This window comes from Chionomys nivalis, chromosome 10 (genome assembly GCF_950005125.1).
Source record: "Chionomys nivalis chromosome 10, mChiNiv1.1, whole genome shotgun sequence".
NCBI classification, from domain to species: domain Eukaryota; kingdom Metazoa; phylum Chordata; class Mammalia; order Rodentia; family Cricetidae; genus Chionomys; species Chionomys nivalis.
The window spans coordinates 12,162,635-12,181,996 of NC_080095.1; the positions used below are offsets into that span (position 1 = coordinate 12,162,635).

General features: G+C 39.5%; 1 gene segment (V, D, J or C); it reads left to right on the forward strand.

Annotated features, from left to right (window-relative positions):
- The first annotated feature begins 18,799 nt into the window (after positions 1-18,799).
- LOC130882877 (Ig heavy chain V region PJ14-like) lies at positions 18,800-19,362 on the forward strand. The segment is given in 2 exon segments: positions 18,800-18,856; positions 18,941-19,362. Coding segments are annotated over 2 exon segments (468 nt in total).

The following is a 19,362-nucleotide window of genomic DNA, read 5'->3' on the forward strand; positions in this document are numbered from 1 at the left end:
TTAACAAGACACAGGAAAAGACACTAGACACTCTTGTTACCTCTGCCTTGACTATCATTCAAGTCACAGGGTTCCCCATGTTCATATCTGCCTTCCAGTCCACTTCTCGTCATCACTTAATGTTCTCTGTCTTGTTATTACTTCAGTGAACATAACGCGCAAACCTGGCTGCATGCTTTTGCTTTCTATGAAGTATTATGAGTAGCTGAGCTTCCCGTCACTTAGGAAAGCAACAATCATATTTAGGAAACTGTGATTGGATACAAGCTGCGGAGAGTGGTGGAGAAAGATTCAATAGTACATGGGTAGACTAACAAAAATCAAGTTGAATGAGAACCAGTGTCCAGATAGGATGTTCCTAAGTGAGAAGGTGAAATCTGAGCCGAATAAGATTGGAACCAAATCAGTATCACAGATTTCCTTACAGATAAACATGTGAAATAACATGTATGAAATGTGTGTGAGCTTCTTCCTCACAAGTTATTTCTTGAGAAGTTATAAGAGTGAGACAACTCCACAGACACCAAGAAAAGGATTTTAAGTAGTTCCTTAAACAGGATTTATGATCATCAAAAGTACCAATACCATTTAAATTCTTTCCTGGAAGTTACAGAGATACATATATATATACTGAGAACCTGGTATTCTTCTCTGCCAGCCCTGAATGAATCTGGACCTAACTAATGTAAACAGTTCCATGTTTTGATTGTAAAGACTGCACAGTATGACTCTTAATATTTCCTGTTTCACTGGAATGGGAAATCCAGAGAGAATCACAGGAATATTCCTGATGTTGAATATTGAGTACTTCTAAGACGCACAAAGCAAATCTCAGTTTCCTGGAGGGGAAATTGGAAACATTGCCTGTGCTTCCTTTTATGCTCTCTGGGTCCTCCCCCAATGCAAAGCAGTCCTCAAGCTCAGGATAAAATCCAAGCCCAAGCTGAGAGGCCCCATCTCCTTCTGACTAGAGCCTCCAACAAAGCATGGCTGTCCTGGTGCTGCTCCTCTGCCTGGTGACATTTCCAAGTTGTAAGTGCTTCAGGGTTTCAGGAAAGGGACCCAGGCGTTTCATCTATGGGTTACATGACTGATGGTGTTGTTGCTTGTCCCTAGGTGCCCTGTCCCAGATACAACTGAAGGAGACAGGACCTGGCCTAGTGCAGCCCTCACAGACTCTGTCGCTCAACTGCACTGTCTCTGGATTCTCACTAACGAATAATTATGCACACTGCGTCCTCCAGCCTCCAGGAAAGGATCTGGAGTGGATGGGCATAATGTGGAATGATGGAAGTACAGATTATAACTCAGCTCTCCAGTCCCGAATCACCATCACCAGGGATACCTCCAAGAGCCAAGTTTTCTTAAAACTGAACAGTCTGCAAACTGAGGACACAGCCATGTATTACTGTGCCAGTGACACAGTGAGAGAACTCCAGTCTGAGCCTGCACAAAAACCTCTATATGGAGACCCTCACGACCAGAAGGGGGCGATGGGGATCAACAGGGTCTCCCAAGAGCAGTATGTGGTTGCTTCATAAGAAGTTCTAGACTATGCTGCTTGAGAACATGTTTCAATATTAGAATCTATGTTTTCCTCTTCCAAACAAAAATAAGAAAAAAACTTCTCTACAGGCAACTCTTCACTGTCATAGTGTAATAAACTTCCTATTTAAATAATATAAGAAATAGCTTTTCCCAAACGCCCTGTAAGCTAACAATCTGCTTCCTGTTATTAGATAGAATGACATATAATTTTATATATTTTACATACACACACATATACACACACATTCACATATTTTATATATGCAGATTTTTTTGATTTTTTCTTTATTCTTTATTATTATTATTAAAAATTTCCACCTCTTCCCCTCCTCCCATTTCTCTCCCCCTTCCCCCAATCCCTCTCCCCCTCCCTCTCCGGTCCAAAGAGCAGTCAGGATTCCCTTCCCTGTGGGAAGTATAAGGTCCTCCCCTGTCAATCCAGGTCTAGGAAGGTGAGCATCCAAACAGACTAGGCTCCCTCAAAGCCAGTACATGCAGTAGAATCAAAACCCAGTGCTATTGTTCTTGGCTACTCAGTCAGCCCTCATTGTCTGCCACGTTCAGAGAGTCCTGTTTGATCACATGCTCCATCAGTCCCAGTTCAGCTTGCATTGGTGAGCTCCCATTAGATCAGCCCCACCGTCTCAATGCGTGGGCACACCCCTTGCAGTCCTGACTTCCTTGCTCATGTTATCCCTCCTTCTGCTCCCCATTTGGACCTTGGGAGCTCAGTCCAGTGCTCCAATGTGGGTCTCTGTCTCTATCTCCTTCCATCGCCAGATGAAGGTTCTACGGTGATATGCAAAATATTCATCATTATGGCAAAAGGATAGGGCCAGTTCAGGCACCCTCTCCTCAGCTGCCCAAGGAACAAGCTAGGGACATCTCATTGGACACCTGGGAACCCATCTAGAGTCAAGTCTCTTGCCAACCCTAAAATGGCTCCCTTAATTAAGATATATACTTCCCTGCTCCCATATCCATCCTTCCTCAATCCCAACCATCCCATTCCTCCAAATTCTCCCCATCCTCCCCTTCTCCCTTCTCTTCCCTCCCCTTCCGTTACCACCATCCCATCCACATGCCCAAGCTCCCAATTTTTGCCTGGCAATCTTGTCTACTTCCAATATCCAGGAAGATAACTATATGTTTTTCTTTGGGTTCACCTTCTTATTTGGCTTCTCTAGAATCACGAATTATAGGCTCAGTGTCCTTTATTTATGTCTAAAATCCACTTATGATTGAGTACATACCATATTCATCTTTTTGGGTCTGGGTTACCTCACTCAGGATAGTGTTTTTTATTTCCACCCATTTGCATACATAATTCAAGATGTTATTTTTTTTACCTCTGAGTAGTATTCTAATGCGTATATATTCCACACTTTCTTTATCCATTCTTCCCTTGAAGGACATCTAAGTTGTTTCTAGGTTCTGGCTATTACAAATAATGCTGCTATGCACATAGTTGAACAAATGCTTTTGTAGTATGATAGGGCATCTCTTGGGTATATTCCCAAGAATGATTATGCTGGATCCTGGGGTAGGGTGAGAAACTGCCACAATGATTTTCAAAGTGGTTGCACATGTTTGCTTTCCCACCAGCAATGGATGAATGTTTTTCTTACTCCACATGCTCTCCAGCAAAGGTTATCTTTAGTGTTTTTGATTTTAGCCATTCTGACAGGTGTAAGATGGTATCTCAAAGTTGTTTTGATTTGCATTTTCCTGATTGCTAAGGAGGTTCAGCATGACCTTAAGTGTCTTTTGGCCATTTGAACTTCTGTTGAATTCAGTGCCCCATTTTTTAATTGGGTAAATTAGAATTTTAACATCTAGTTTCTTGAGTTCTTTATATATTTTGGAGTACAAACCTTTGTTGCGGGGTCAGTAAAGATCTTCTCCCATCAGTAGGTTACCTTTTTGTCTTAGTGACAGTGTCCTTTGCTTTACAGAAGCTTCTCAGTTTTAGGAGTTCCAATTTGTTCAATGTTGCCCTTATTGTCTGTGCTACTGGTGATAAATGTAGGAAGTGGTCTCCTGTGTCCATGTGTTGTGGACTACTTCCCACTTTCTCTGCTCTTAGTTTCAGTGTGTTCAGATTAATATTGAGGTCTTTAATCCACTTGGACTTGAGTTTTGTGCATGGTGATAGATATGGATCTATTTTCATTCTTCTACAGGTTGACATACAGTTATGCCAGCACCATTTGTTAAAGATGCTTTGTTTCTTCCATTGTATACTTTGAGCTTCTTTGTCAAAAATCAAGTGTTCATAGGTCTGTGGGTTAAATTCTGGGTCTTCTATTCGATTCCATAGGTCGACTTCTCTGTTTTTATGCCAATACCAAGCTGCTTTTATTACTGTAGTTCTGTAATAGAGTTTGAAGTCAGGGTTGGTAATGCCTCCAGAAGTAACTTTATTGTATAAGACTGTTTTGGCTATCCTGGAATTTTTTGTTTTTTCATATAAAGTTGATTATTGTTCTTTCAAGGTCTGTGAAGAATTTTGTGGGGGTTTTAGTGGGGATTGCATTGAATTTATAGATTGCCTTTGGTAGAATTGCCATTTTAATTATGTTGATCCTACTATCCAAGAGCATGGGAGATCCTTGCATTTTCTGGTGTCCTCTTCAATTTCTTTCTTCAATGTCTAAAGTTCTTGTCAAATAGATCTTTCACTTCCTTGGTTAGAGTTACCCCAAGATACTTTATGCTATTTGTGGCTATCGTAAAAGGTGAGGTTTCTCTGATTTCCCTCTCTGCTTCTCTTTCCTTCGTGTATAGGAAGGCTACTGATTTTTTTTTAGTTGACCTTGTAACCTGCCACATCACTGAAAGTATTTATCAACTTTAGGAGTTCTTTGGTAGAGTTTTCGGGGTCACTAATGCACACTATCATATCATCTGCAAATAACGAAGGTTTAACTTTTTCCTTTCCAATTAGAATCCCCTTGATATCCTTATGTTGTCTTATTGCTATTGCTAGAACTTCAAGAATTATGTTAAAGAAATATGGTGAGAGTGGACAGTCTTGTCTTGTTCCTGATTTTAGTGGAATGGTATTGAGTTTCTCTCCATTTAATTTGATATTAGCTGTTGGCTTGCTATATATTGCTTTTATTATATTTAGGTATGATCCTTGTATCCCTAACCTCTCCAAAGCCTTTATCATAAATGGGTGTTGAATTTTGTCAAATGCTTTTTCAGCATCTAATGAAATGGTCATATGTTTTTTTTTCTTTCAAAGCGATATAGGACAAATCTCACTCCTACCATTGATACAATATATTTTTTGTACCCCATGGTATTGATAATAAGCACAGAGCATGTATCTGTTAAATTTATTTATTAATAAATTTAAAATAAATTTAACAGATACTTGGAATATAAAAATCATTCATGTTGCTATTGTCCACCTGTGAGAAAACCTCCAACTGTTCCATAAGCCTGGGCAACAGAGAAAACATCCTAAATCTCTTTGTTGTCACTTAACAATGGGAAATCCTGAAATCCCCACCTACTCCCACAACCTGGGACACTCTGACAAGAAGCCCTAGGATTTGTCATAATTAACAGAAATACTTGTATTCAGAATGAATTGTAGGATGTAGACACTGGGTCCTATTTGCAGGCTTTGTCAGAGAAGACCGTGCTGTAAATATTGGGCTGCAATTTGGTCAAGGTTAGGCACCAGTTCTTATGTTTTCCTGATTCTCAGATAGTTTAGAGACATTCCTGTTTATTCACAGGAGACAAAATTATCCAGAAAATTTGAAATATAATGTTTGGATTCTCATTGCTAAAATACATTCTGTTTCTAGTAAACGGGCAAGATATAACATTTTGTGGTTATAAATTTTGTAACTGTTATTCCTTTCTTTTCTCAACAAGGAAGATTCCGTATGCTTTAATTTAAGATGATTTTGATGATTTTTGATTTGTCACCTAAAATACATTTGAAACTGTTAATTTTTGCCATGTTCACTTTAATTTTATTATCTTCTTTTCTTCCATGTATATAAAAATAAAAGCTTGTTCTTTTAACACCTTCACAGTGACTGCACCCATAGCTGCTGCTGTTTCAGATAGTAATTTTGACTCCATAGCTACTAGGTAGCCCATGTCTGAGCCAATCGGATCCAAAGCCGCCACTGCCACAAAATGTAATTAGTAACTAAATCTCTAATGATCTATTTACAAATAAAGACTCAGAAGCCAGAAGCTGGGCTGGCAACTCACTAGCTCAGAGAGTTGAGGAGTGACATTTCCTCTTCATCATGGTCTCAGAATTGGGAGCATCCTACTTCTCCATCAAATCAAAAATGATGGCCACAGTCAAAGTCACCTCTTCCATCTTCCTGTGAATCTCTGTATCTGTGCAAATATAATTCTGTTCTCAAATCCTGAGTCACCATCAGCAGGGCCACCTCAAAGAGACAAGTTTTCTTAAAATGCAACACTCTGCAAACTGAGAACACAGACATGCATTACTGTGACTGACACACAGAGAGGAAATCCAGTGTGAGTTTGCAGAAAGCTCCTCTTCAGAGAAACTTGGAAACAGATGGGGTTGCAAAGAACCAACAGGAGACCATTAGGTGTCACTTTAGAAACATAAAAGTTATAGACTATGCTGCATGAACTCTTGCTTTAATTTTAAAATGTGAGGTTTCTTCTTTCAATCAAAAAATCCAGTTGAGCTTCCTCTCAACTCTTGAAGCTCCTTTGATCTGTGAGTTCCCCTTTAATTAAAGAACCCCTTATGATACCCTATTTGTAGATAGTGTGGGATTACTTTATTTTGTGCATTCCCCTTTATCTGATATGTTCCCCTTCTAAGTTACATTACTCAAATTTTTCAAAACAAAAATTATTGAGGTATTGTGAGCATATAATAATTTCTGCATACAAATACGTTTTGTGTCACCATATGAAATCACTGTACTATAAGATGATAAAGTATTTATTGCTTTTCTAGAGTTTCTGTCAATATCCCTTCATATGATTATATTCACTAATTTGGGAAATGCACACTGACACTAGTTCTGCTTTCTTATTGAGTTTCTCTGGCATTTTTCCCTTAGAAAATGTTGATAGAAATTTTTTAATGTTAGCAGACACTCTTTGTCTTTTCTGTACCCATGGATTGTTTGTCTCCAGGCTTCCTGGTCAAATTGCCTGTTTCTAAAGGATACAAAGTCTGTGTTAGGTAACATCTTTGTCTCCCACTGTCTTGAAACTCCGGGGATACTCAAGAACTGTTGATTAATTGTGTTTTAACAGATATAAGAAACATAAAAAATATCATCCGCCTCCACCCAGGATTCTACAACTGTCTTGGGATGCTTAGTCAATACTGCCCCTACTCCTCACTCAGATTGCCCAGTGCCCTGCTCTCTACCTAACAGATGACCCATGTATCCCTAAGGGAATTATGTATTGACCTTGCAAATTCATATTTTTCTCTGGGAACCTCCACAAGCACCATCAACCACCTCAGTTCTATTGCTTCTTTCCCATACTCCATATGTCAGCATTTTAGCTGGTGCCATACTGGCTTTATTATCAAAGTACTTCAGTGTAGTTTGAAATAAAGTGTGGATAAACCTTCATCACCATTTCTTTTTCTAAAGGTTGCCCTGCATACCCATTTCTTTCATATTCAGTAGTATCTTCCTTTAAGCATTTTCTTTGGGAATTTATTTTTTAAACAATTCAGCTGTTCAATAGGTATAATTTCATCTTCATTTTGATTCCTTGTCATGTGGTGACTTGTGCAGCTTTCAGTTTCTGCTCCCTGACACTGGGTTCTGGGTTTCTTGTTCTGTGTATGTAATTGATTTAATTGCCTTTAATTTGTCAAGGAAATGTATTTAACCAGTACCAAGGTGAAAACTAAAGCAGCCCAAGACCATTTCTGTTGTCACCAGTTGCATTGCTTCTAGTTGCAACTCTGCAACCACGATATCTGCTGGACAGTAGCAGGTAACACATAAATCATTATGACAGACTTCATTAACAATGAAACTTTTAGTAACTTTTTGGCCAATACTATGGATTGTATTATGCAAGGCTTATATGACTATGGCGATAATTCAGTTTATTAGGTATTAGGTTTAAGTTTTCTTCTCCATGTTCTATCATTAAGAAAGAATATGGCATTTTTAGGAATGATATAATCTTTACAGACTAATAATGAACAGCTAATTGACAGAATTAATATCATCAAAAATCAAAGGTTACCTGAAAAAGTTAATACTATTACAGACAAAATTAAATCTATATCTAAGTGTACTAAGAATTATCTGAAAGAATTCATACTGTTGAAGTTGACAATCAAAAGTTGTCAAAAAGTCATGATAAGTTAACAGAAAAACTGTCTCTCCGGAATGGCAATCTGCACGCTATGCAAGTAAAGTCCAAGAATGAAATGTTATCTTTAAAGGAGAAACTTCAGACTCTGGAATCACATATGCAGAATGAGAACAGGAGACTAGGTGCCTCAATAAAATCACGAGAAATATGTACAGGCCAGGAGATTCAGTCTTTACAAAAGACAATAATAAAAAGATTTGAAATAATTAAGGAAATTATTGGAGCTGATGAACAGGGAAAGAAGGCACAAGTACAGGATTCAACATCACCAATGTCTGTCAGAGATGGCTTACCCAGGGTTTTTTAGATTTTTACCCTGTAATCTACAAATCTACAAAGTGTCAGGTTCTAAAGGCTCAAAAGAATCCAAACAAGGTAGATGGATACTTACAGGAATGAATGATCTAAAAGAAATTAAGCAAGCTGTTGAAACTTATGGCTTACATTCCACATTTGTTAAGGAGATGATAGAGTTGGGCATCTACCATCAGGGCAACCCCACATGATTTTTTTTTCATTTAGTTCCAGCAGTCCTGGATAATGGACATCTATTGATGTTTAAAATTTATTTCAGAGAGGAAGTCAACATTTTGGAACAACAGGGAAAATCAAAAGGCATTAACGTCCCAAGATCAAATTCTTGGTGAAGACCCTTATGTTGGCTCACAAGTTCAAGCACTTTACTGTAGCAAGCTGCGTGAAGCCACACCTGATGGCAATGTAGAGAGCTGCGTGGAGTCGCATCTGACGGTGCTGGCTCCTGCCCTCCGCGATCCCGAAAGCTAGTGCTCTCTGTGATAATCAACTGCTATGGCTAAAGCCTGACTTATGCTATTATCACGCAATGACTGTCAGCTGCTTGCATATGCGTGGACTTATGGGCAGTGCCCACCTGGCAATCTGGGGTTGGCGGCCCAGGCCTACTTAAGGGCTGGGAGAGGTTTGCCTGGGAAAGAGAGAGGGAGAGTGAGTGAGAGAGAGAGGAAAAGAGAGAGAGGAGAAAAGAGAGAGAGAGAGAGAGAGGGAGAGAAAGAGAAGGGAAAAGATTGCTGTGAATAAAGTCCTGAAATAAACTGCTTAGCAAGAAGAGCTCCGGTGTTGCGTGTCATCCTTGCTGGACAAGGTGGACCGGGACACTTTACGATGAAGAAATCTTGTCCCTATACCACAAAGCAGTCTTAAATATTTGTGAAAGGGATCAAGAACTATGAACAAGAATTGGATCATATACCAGGGTTAGACAGAGACAGAGAGAACCATTTCCTGACTTTTTACAAAGATTAAGTAAGGCTACAACATCCAGATGCTAAATGAGTACTCCTTGTATTTCTAGCTGTTGAAAATGTAGACTTAGAATCCAAAAAGATACTTCGGCCTTTTAAGGTTAGTTCAGCACCTATGGATAAATGTGTTCTGCATACAGTGAATGTTGCAACATTTGATTGAATGCTGAATTTTGGGTAGGAGAAGCAATTTCCAATGGAATGAATAGATATCAAACTTTCTCTTCCTGGTACCTCTTTATTGAGGAGTCCCTATAAAATAAGCAGAGACTATCCATGGCCCTGAACTTGTCTCACTAAGCCAGCACAACAATACGATGAATGATCATGCACATTTTACTCTGTGCACATCTCCACTAAGGAATCTCATAAAGTCCTTGCCAGTGCTGCACTGCACTCTTCAGTGTCAGGCCCTCTCAGTTAAGATTCACTACAGTTATATTTTCATCAACCATTTGTCCTTCAGTTGCCTGATATGGCAAGAAAAAGCAAGTAGTAAATTTTCATTTCCTCCTGGCCCCTGTGTTCTTCTCCAAACTTAGCCATTAGCCTTTACCCTGCACAAATTCTATTGGTTTTCTGAATTCCAAATATCCCACTGTCTTGCTTTCGGCCTGTACTGATGCCCCTCAAAGGCTAAAATAAACCATTTCGTGACCTAGCTAATGCTCATTTTACTCTTGGCACCACCCTAAACATCATCCACCTCATTAGGTCTCTACTTCTTCATCCAGACTCTCATACTCTCTGTCTCTCTGTCTCTCTCTCTGTCTCTCTGTCTCTCCCTCTCTCTGTCTCTCTTTTTCTCTGGCTCTTTCTCTGTCTCTCTCTTTCTCTCTCTCTTTCTCTCTCTCTGTCTCTGTCTCTGTCTCTGTCTCTCTCTCTCTCTCTCTCTCTCTCTCTGATTTTGTACTGGTCCCAAGCTGAGTTTATTATCATGGTAACTGCAGTGTAGCACCTGAAATAATGTGTAGTACACCTTCATCATCATTCTTTTTACTGAGGGTTGTCTTGACTACCCCCTGCATATCACATTTAGCAAAAGATTCTTTAAACAATTTAGTTATTCAGTAGGTACTATTTTTTTCTTTTATAGAATTGTATATGCTGCTTGTATACAGTAAAATATGACCACATCTCTGTGCTATTTCATTTCAAATCCCTTCCATACCCTCCCCTATGTAAGTTTCTCACCACTCACCGCTTCATGACATGTAGAAGGCTACTTAATGTTGGCCATATGTGCATGTGTATGGAGACAAATACTGTAACATAGGAAACTACCAATGACTACAGTCTCAGATGAGAAGCATTCTTATTATCCAGGAATGGTCTACATCTAACAGCTCCTCAGTAAGACAGTAGAGATAATGTCTGAAAATAATCTCCACTAGGGTTTTGGCAGACTTGGTCTTATGTAGGGTTTACACACAAAACAGCTGCCATTATGAGTTTATGAATGTGATTACCATGTCACATCCTATACACAGGATTTCACAGCACTGCTCCCCATGCTCCACCTTTTATATTCTTTCTGCCTCCTCTTCTTCTGTGTTTATTCAGCCTATGACATGATTGACACTAGAAATTTGTGTGTCAAACAGTAGAATAAAGATTGGTGGGGGAGGAACACTGCCTGTTTTGATCATTTTAGAACCTAGGTTATGTGTTTGGTGTTCTCACTTCAATTTTTTCAATTTTAGAGCTATAATGAAATCCCTAGGAAGGGAAAACATCTTATGTGAGAAACAAAGAGTACCAAAGGCAAAGTTGCACTGATGATGTGAAAGCAGAAGTGAGGTGCGCTGAGAGAAGGGGATGAGTAGTGAGGAAACAAGAGAATTTAAGAAAATGTTAACAATTGAAAAACAGCAAGGTCATCCTAAAATTTAATCAAAATCCCAGGATATGCTAATTATATTAATGGGATGAAATAAAAACCAGGTTAAAACAACATAAAAGCAGTCATGAGTTGCCTGGTGTAAACATGAAGAAGATAATGGTAGAAAGCTTAAATGAATCAAAGAGAGAACATAAGGATGCAGAAAGTGAGTTTGATGAAAATAGAAATATGTAACTGCAAAGTGGTAGTGAGACAATGACAAGACTTGTCTCATTTCTAACTCTCCTGTTGCCTGCAAACAGCATTGTCTCAGAAATAATTAAAATTCAGAAAATTCCCAAGTATTCCCACAAAAGACAAGGAGTTCTGCAAAGATCACATTGCAAGTCTGACCCTATCTAAGAGACATATCAGGGAGTAAAAATGTCCAGCACAGACAACAGGAAAAGATGAGCTTGTGTATAGAAACAGAGATATGTGTGGAACTCCTTAGTTATACATTTATACAGAGGAGACATATATCATGGGAATAAAGCAAGTTCTGTGCAGTTGCACAAAAGAGAAAAATAGGTGATAAATCCTTAACCACGAAAGGATGAATACTGAACTTCAATACTGTGTCAATTTCTATAAATGCCATCATTGCCTTGATGACTATTATCTGCTCTGAGAAAAGCCTTCTGATGAGATCCAACTCCAGTGCTTCCTATAGCAGGAAGACATGCAAATAAGTCTTCTCTGTGCCCATGAAAACCAGCACTGCCCTGATTCTGCAGCTCTGACGAAGAAGCCCAGCCCTAAATTCCCAGGTCTTCTTATTTAGTAATTAGCACTAAAAACAGGCCACTCACCATGAACTTGAGGTTTAGTTCACTTTTTCTTGACATTATTTTAAAAGGTAATTTATAGAGATGAGAAAGTGTGTCATGTGTGTGCATAAGAATGAAAAAATTGATTTTGGTCAGTTTTATGATCAGATTTCTCTGCCCTTTCAGGTGTCTAGTGAGAGGTGCCATTGGTGGAGTCTTGGGAATTCTTAGTAAAGCCTGAAAACCTCCCGAGACTCTGTGGATGCACCTTCAGTAACTATAACATGAACTGGGTCTTCCCAGCACAACAGAAGGGGCTGGAGCAGTTTCTATGCATCCAGGGTGGTAGTAGTTCAACAACTACTATGCTGATGCCATGAAGATCTGATTCACCATCTCCAGAGACAAGGACAAGAACACTCTGTACCTGGTAATAGGCAGTCTGAGGTCTGAGGACACAGCCATGTATTACTGTGCAAAGTACACAGTTAGTGAATACTACTAGGAGCTCAGATGCAAACCTCCCTGCAGGTACCCAAGGACCAGCAGGGGGCACTAAGTCCACAGAGAGCTCTGGGAGGACAGTAGAGCCTGGTGGGAGAGGCATAAAAGGCCAGACACCTCTTTGTCTGTGCTGATTCTCCAAATCACAGTCAGGAATTCTCTCTACAGGTGTGATGTGTAGTAATCCTTAAAGTGTCCAAATGTTCATTTAAATTTCTGTTTTTCAGTTTAGTAAGTGTTTTTGTATTTATTTTATTCAGTTTATTTTATAAAATTGTTTATATACATGTATGTATTTGTTATACTGTTTTTCTTCCTCTCTCCCCTTCCTCTTACCCTACCCTCATATATATGTGTATTTGTGTACATTTTGATATGTGATTCATTCACCTATCAATCAACACCTTATTTTAAAGACATGTTGTATCCAATGGCCTTGTTGCCAGAGGCTGTTTAGTCATTTCCCAGCCTCCCAGCCTCCCAAAATAATCACACAGAAACTATATTATTTAAATCACTGCTTGGCCAATCATTTAAGCATATTGATAGTTATCTGTTATATCTTTGGTTAAACAACTATTTCTATTTACATTTTACCACAGCGCTCATGTCCTCCCTACTGACAAGATTTCAGCTGGTGGCTCATGTCTTTCTCCTTTGGCAGCTACCTGGAGTCTCACTGACTCTTCCCACTCTTGTTATCATCCTTGCTATATTCTGTTAAACTATTGGCCAATTGCACTTTCTTTATTAACCATTAAAAGCAACACATAGACAGAAAGACTTCCTACATCATGCATGACCGGGATATCACAAATAGCTAGAATGGTTGATCAGTCAGTCTCAGTGATTATGTTGTCTCCACATCCCATGAATGGGAAAACTTATTGGCTGCTTCACAGTTTTTTTGTAGCCTTGAAGTCTTGAGCTCCTAGTTAAAATCCCAGTAGAAGATTCGGCTTCAGCAAGAATCTGAGCTTCAGGGCTATTTCCAATGCCCCATTTATGTTGCATTTTAAATTTAGGGTGTACCCAGACATGAAGAAATGAAAACTACCATACAAGGCAGAACTGATTCTGTGGTGAACAGCATCAGATCTGAAAGAAACTAAAGAAATAGGAGATTGTAAACCGTAGATTCAGTTCAAGGCAGTTCATAACCACATGTGAGTCCAGAGGATCCTGTGACCTCTCTTGGTCTCCATGATCACTACATCATCCACACAGAATCACATATATATAACTCAAGATAATGTATTTGCCTGGTGGTGGTGGTGGTGCACATCTTTAATTCCAGCACTCAGAAGGCAGAGGCAGGTGGATCATTTGAGTTCGATGCCAGTCTGGTCTGCAGAGCCAGTTCAGGACAGCTAGGACTGTTACACAGAGAAACCCTGCCTAGAAAAAACAACTAAAAGTATTTATTAAAAGAAATACTCATCTAGTGTTGGGAGTTAATTTGATGGAAGAGTTCTTGCATAGTATAAATGCTGTTTTGATTCAAAATGAAACATTTCAAGAATTAATCCCTCATTTTGATTAATAAATGCTGAGTTTCAATCACCACTACTCCCTGTTGAATGTTAGAACACCTTTTCTCATTTAAAGAACTGTCCCATTTTTCTTCTCAATAACAATTCATTTCGATCACTTCTCTGAGATTTCAGTCCACAGGACAACACATAGCTCAGAGAACACAGGTTCATGCAGAGTAGGATGCAGGAGAGAAAGGGTACTGGGATGTATCAATATTATCAAGCTAAATTATGAATGAACATGATATTTTAAGTAGAAAGGATGATATTCCAATAATATGTTGACATACATGTATGTTTGCTCTAGTATATATTTTTTGGGTAGGTTTGTCTCTGTTGTTATATGTCTGTCTGTGTTTATGTCTGGGAGTTTGTGTTTGCTTAAGAAAGCACATTTTCTCATACTATGTTAATAGTTTGCATTACTGAGGTTACCAGTGCCTAGCTCAGGTGTCAGGTGCCCTGGGAGACTTGGGAGATTGACTTTACAGTCAGGGCCTCCTTTCCCATTATAATGGCTCTAAACAAAACCCAGATACACTTTCAGCTTATGATTCAAAGCGACAATCAGAACACCAGTGATGGAGAGCACAACTCAGTAGCCCCTTCCTTCCTCAGTTAAGTGTGTTGCAGACAATGTGTTGTTCATGTGCACAGTACATTCCTATTTTTTACCATTTCATTCAAGTATGTGGTGTTAAATATAAACAGTGAGATTCATGCATGTTCCATGAATCTTTACAGTACATGATGATTTCATTATTTAATGTACTCTAGATTGTGGATGGGAGGCACAAGCTGGGAAGGAAGTTTCTTTCCCCTGGCCTCATTTTATTTCTTTGGTTTTATTTGTTTTTCTTACTCTAAATTTTGGACATTGATGCTCAAAATATTGATCCTGTACTTTTTTTCTGCTGTGTTACATGCAGTCATAAGTACTGGGTATCAAGTAGAACTTGGAGAGGCTGGTGTTTGTTTTTGAATGTTATAATTCAAAATAAATAAAAACATTATTTCCTGATATAAAATTTGATATTTTAAAGAATGGAGGGCTAGGCTATCTGTGAGTTACTTGCATTCCATCTGCAAGGTATTAAGTCAAGAACCAAGTTTAAAATAAAAATAAAAATATCAGAATTATATACAGAAAAATATCAGTTCTCACATTAATGCACTTAAAGCAAGCAATCTTATGACTGGAGAAGGAATTATTGTTCCTAGTGTAGGAAGGACAAATAAAAGTTTTGGAGTGGAAGTATACAGTGAATCAGAGGAGTCCTGCTCTTGCTTTCCATAACAATCAGCCCTACTTAGGTCTACAGTTTCCATAACAAAATAACTATAAACTAAGAGTTCAACACATGGAAAGGGAAATGTTTGAATGAATGGAAACACTAATTATCACAGTGTATGCTTGCACATGGGTATAGAGGCCACAAGTTGATTCTGAGTGTATTCCTCAGTTGACATCTTCCTTATTTTTGAGGGTCTCACACTAAACCTGAAGTTCAGTAGGGTAAGATAGAATGGGTGGATAGCTCCTTTCACTAACTCATCAGTTCTGAGAATATAAGGAGAAATCATCACCACTAGTTTTAGAGTTAAGTGCTGAAAATCAAACTGAAACACTCATTCTGTGAGACAGGCACCTTACTACTGAAGAAAATAATGATCAGAAATTATTATATGAAAAAATTATGTCAAAGTTTTAAGAACTCTGTATGAGATGGTTTGGAGAGAAGTTGCACACCTTTGATTCAGTCACCACATGGTTCAATATCAGCTTAGTCTATGTAGTGAGACCAAGCCAACCAGAGTGACCCTGTGAAAAAGAGAGGAAGATAGAAATTCAGCCCCTCTGCTTATGAATAAGTATTTCTACATGTCGATGTGGTAGTGGGGATGGGAGGAGCTTGGGGGATTGGGATGGTTGGGATATAGGAAGAGTGGATACGGGAGCAGCGAAGTATATATCCTAACTAAGGGAGCCATCTTAGGGTTGGCAAGAGACTTGACTCTAGAGGGGTTCGCAGGTGTCCAGGGAGATGTCCCCAGCTTGTACCTTGGGCAACTGAGGAGAGGGAACCTGAAATGACCCTATCCTATACTGATGAATATCTTGCATATCACCTTAGAACCTTCATCTGGCGATGGATCGAGGTAGAGACAGAGACTCAATTTGGAGCAACGGTCTGAGCTCTCAAGGTCCAAATGAGGAGCAGAAGGAGGGAGACCATGAGCAAGGAAATCAGGACCACGAGGTATGCACCCACCCACTGTGACAGTGGAACTGATTTATTGGGAGCCCACCAAGGCCAGGTGGTCTGGGACTGAATAAGCATGGGTTGAAACTGGACTCTCTGAGCATGGCGGACAATGAAGGCTGATGAGAAACCAAGGACAATGGCACTAGGTTTCGATCCTAATACATGAACTGGCTTTGTGGGAGCTTAGCCTGTTTAGATGCTCACCTTCCTGGACGTAGCTAGAAGACCTTTGTCTTCCCGCAGGGCAGAGAATTTGGACTGCTCTTCAGTATCGAGAGGGAGGGGGAATGGTGTGGGGGGAGGAGAAGAGGAGTGGGGATAGGGGAAGGGGAGTGGGGGGAGGGGGCAATATTTGGGAGGAGGGGAGGGAAATGGGAAACGGGGAGCAGGTGGAAATTTTAATTATTCTCCATGATTATGCAATCTGCTGCCTTGTACAATGCAGAATCACCACCTACCTACGGATGGTAATGTCTACGTTGGTCTGGGTCCTCTTACATCAGTGATTAATCAAGACAATGACATCATAGTCTTGCCTGCATACCAATATAATGTAGGTATTTTTTTCCAAATAAGGTTCCTTTTTCCATGATGATTTTAGTTTATATCATGCAAAAAGATTCTGACAACCACACAACTAGACAGTGCGGTACTGTTAATTCTACATGACCCATTAAGTGAGTATCCGTCTATCCTCTTTACATAATTAAACAAATGACTGAATAAACCCTTAAGAATAAGAATACACCTCTAAAACAGAAAATAATAATGTATAATGTGTGACTTTACCATGAATGAATTCCCTTTGCAAATGTTGTTTTCCCAGTGACTTCCTTCTTGAGAGTCTCATGGAACAAGAGAAACCCAAGAAGTAACAGAGTGTGGAATATGCACACAAACTTTCTGTGGGAGTTTGAATGAAATTGGCCCACATAATATGAAAGGGGATGACCCTTTTAAGATGTGTGGCATTGGTGGAGTTGGAGGAAATGTGTCACTGTGGAGGGTAGGTTTTGAAGCTTTCTATGCTCAGGATGTTGCCCAGTCTGTCAGCTGAGTTCTTGTTCCTTGCAAGTTGTTGGACTCTCAGCTATTCCTCCAGCACCATTACTTCCTGTACGCTGCCATTCTTCCTGCCAGGATGAGAATGTTCTGAACTTCTGGAGCTGCAGGAAAGTACCCTAAATTATACAGTTTCCTTATAACAGTTGGAGTCATGGTGTCTTTTCACAGAAATAGAAACCTAACTTAGACAATATCTCTGAAGGAACTAAGGACAAAAAATATTTGAATAAGTGAATTTATACCTAGTTCCCCAATATGGTATAAGAAATATGCATTTATTTCTAAGATATTCCTTTCAAGATTATTGTAACCATAAAGAAAATATCAAACAAACCAAAGAAGAAACATACTAAGCATCATGTCTGAAAAAAAATCTTTGTATAACCCTGAAGCATTAAAAAACACAGGGAACATTGAACTCGTACTACATATGATGATCAGGGCTTTCATAGGATGGCTGTCTCATTAAAATGAAGAGCAGTTTCTACCACTGAAACTCAGAGTAAAAAGTGAAAAGAAAATTCATAAAGATATAATGCAGACAAATTGTGATTTCTCTAATGCCAAGTTAGACAGACATTTCCTGAGCCTTGACTGACCATGTTGGTTCCAGCTCTGCACTTACCTTCCCTGTTGATTTGCACTAACATGACACAGGAAAATACACTAGAAACTCTTGTTATCTCTGCCTTGACTATCATTAAAATCACAGGGTTCCCCATGTTCATATCTGACTTCTAGTCCACTTCTTGTCATCACTTAATGTTCTCCAGTGACCATAACCCTCAAACCTGGTTGTATGCTGTTGCTTTTTGTAAAGTGTTATGAGTAGGTGTGCATCCCATAACTTACCAAGGTAACAATCATATTTAGGAAACTGTAATTGACTACAAGCTGAGGAGAGTGACAGAGAAAGATATAAAAGTTAATGGATAGACAGACATAAATTAAGAGAAATGAAATCTAGTATCCAGTTAGGATGTTCCTAAGTGAGAACGTGAAATCTGAGCCTAATAAGATGGAACCCAAATCAGTCCCACAAATTTCCTTACAGATTAACATGGAAAATCACATGTATGAAATGTGTGTGAGCTGCTTCCTCACAAGTTATTTCCTAAGAAGTTGTAAGAATGAGACAACTCCACAGACACCAAGAGAAATAATTTTAAGTAGTTCCTTAAACAGGATTTCTGATCCCCAATATACCAGTACCATTTAAATTCTCTACTGGAAGATACAGAGATACATAAATCCATTGAGAACCTGGTATTCTCCTCTGAATGTATATCTAGTTAATGCAAACACTTCCATGTTTTGCTTCTAAGGCCTGTACAGTATGACTCTTAATATTCCTTGTTTCTCTGGAATTGGCAATGTTAATGAGGTTCAATATTCAGTACCTCTAAGAAGCAAAAAGCAAATCTCAGTTTCCTGGAGGAGAAATTGAAAGCATTGCCTGTGCTTCCTTTTATGCTCTCTGGAACCTCCCCCAATGCAAAGCAGTCTTCAAGCTCAGGATGAAATTCATGGCCAAGCTGAGAGGCCCCATCTCCTTCTGACTAGAGCCTCCAACACAGCATGGCTGTCCTGGTGCTGCTCCTCTGCCTGGTGACATTTCCAAGCTGTAAGTGCTTCAGGGTTTCAGGAAACGGACCCAGGTTTTTCATCTATGGGTTATATGACTGATAGTGATGTTGCTTGTCCCTAGGTGTCCTGTCACAGATACAGCTGAAGGAGTCAGGACTTGGCCTAGTGCAGCCCTCACAGACTCTGTCGCTCGCCTGCACTGTCTCTGGATTCTCATTAACCAGCAATGCTGTAAGCTGGATACGCCAGCCTCCAGGAAAGGGTCTGGAGTGGATGGGAGCAATATGGAGTAGTGGAGGCACAAATTATAATTCAGCTCTTCAGTCCCGAATCACCATCACCAGGGACACTTCGAAAAGCCAAGTTTTCTTAAAACTGAACAGTCTGCAAACTGAGGACACAGCCATGTATTACTGTGCCAGAGTCACAGTGAGAGAGCTCCAATGTGAACCTGTACAAAAACCTCCAAATGGAGACACTCACGACCAGCAGGGGGCGTTGGAGACCAACAGGGTCTCCCAAGAGCAGTATGTGGCTGATTAA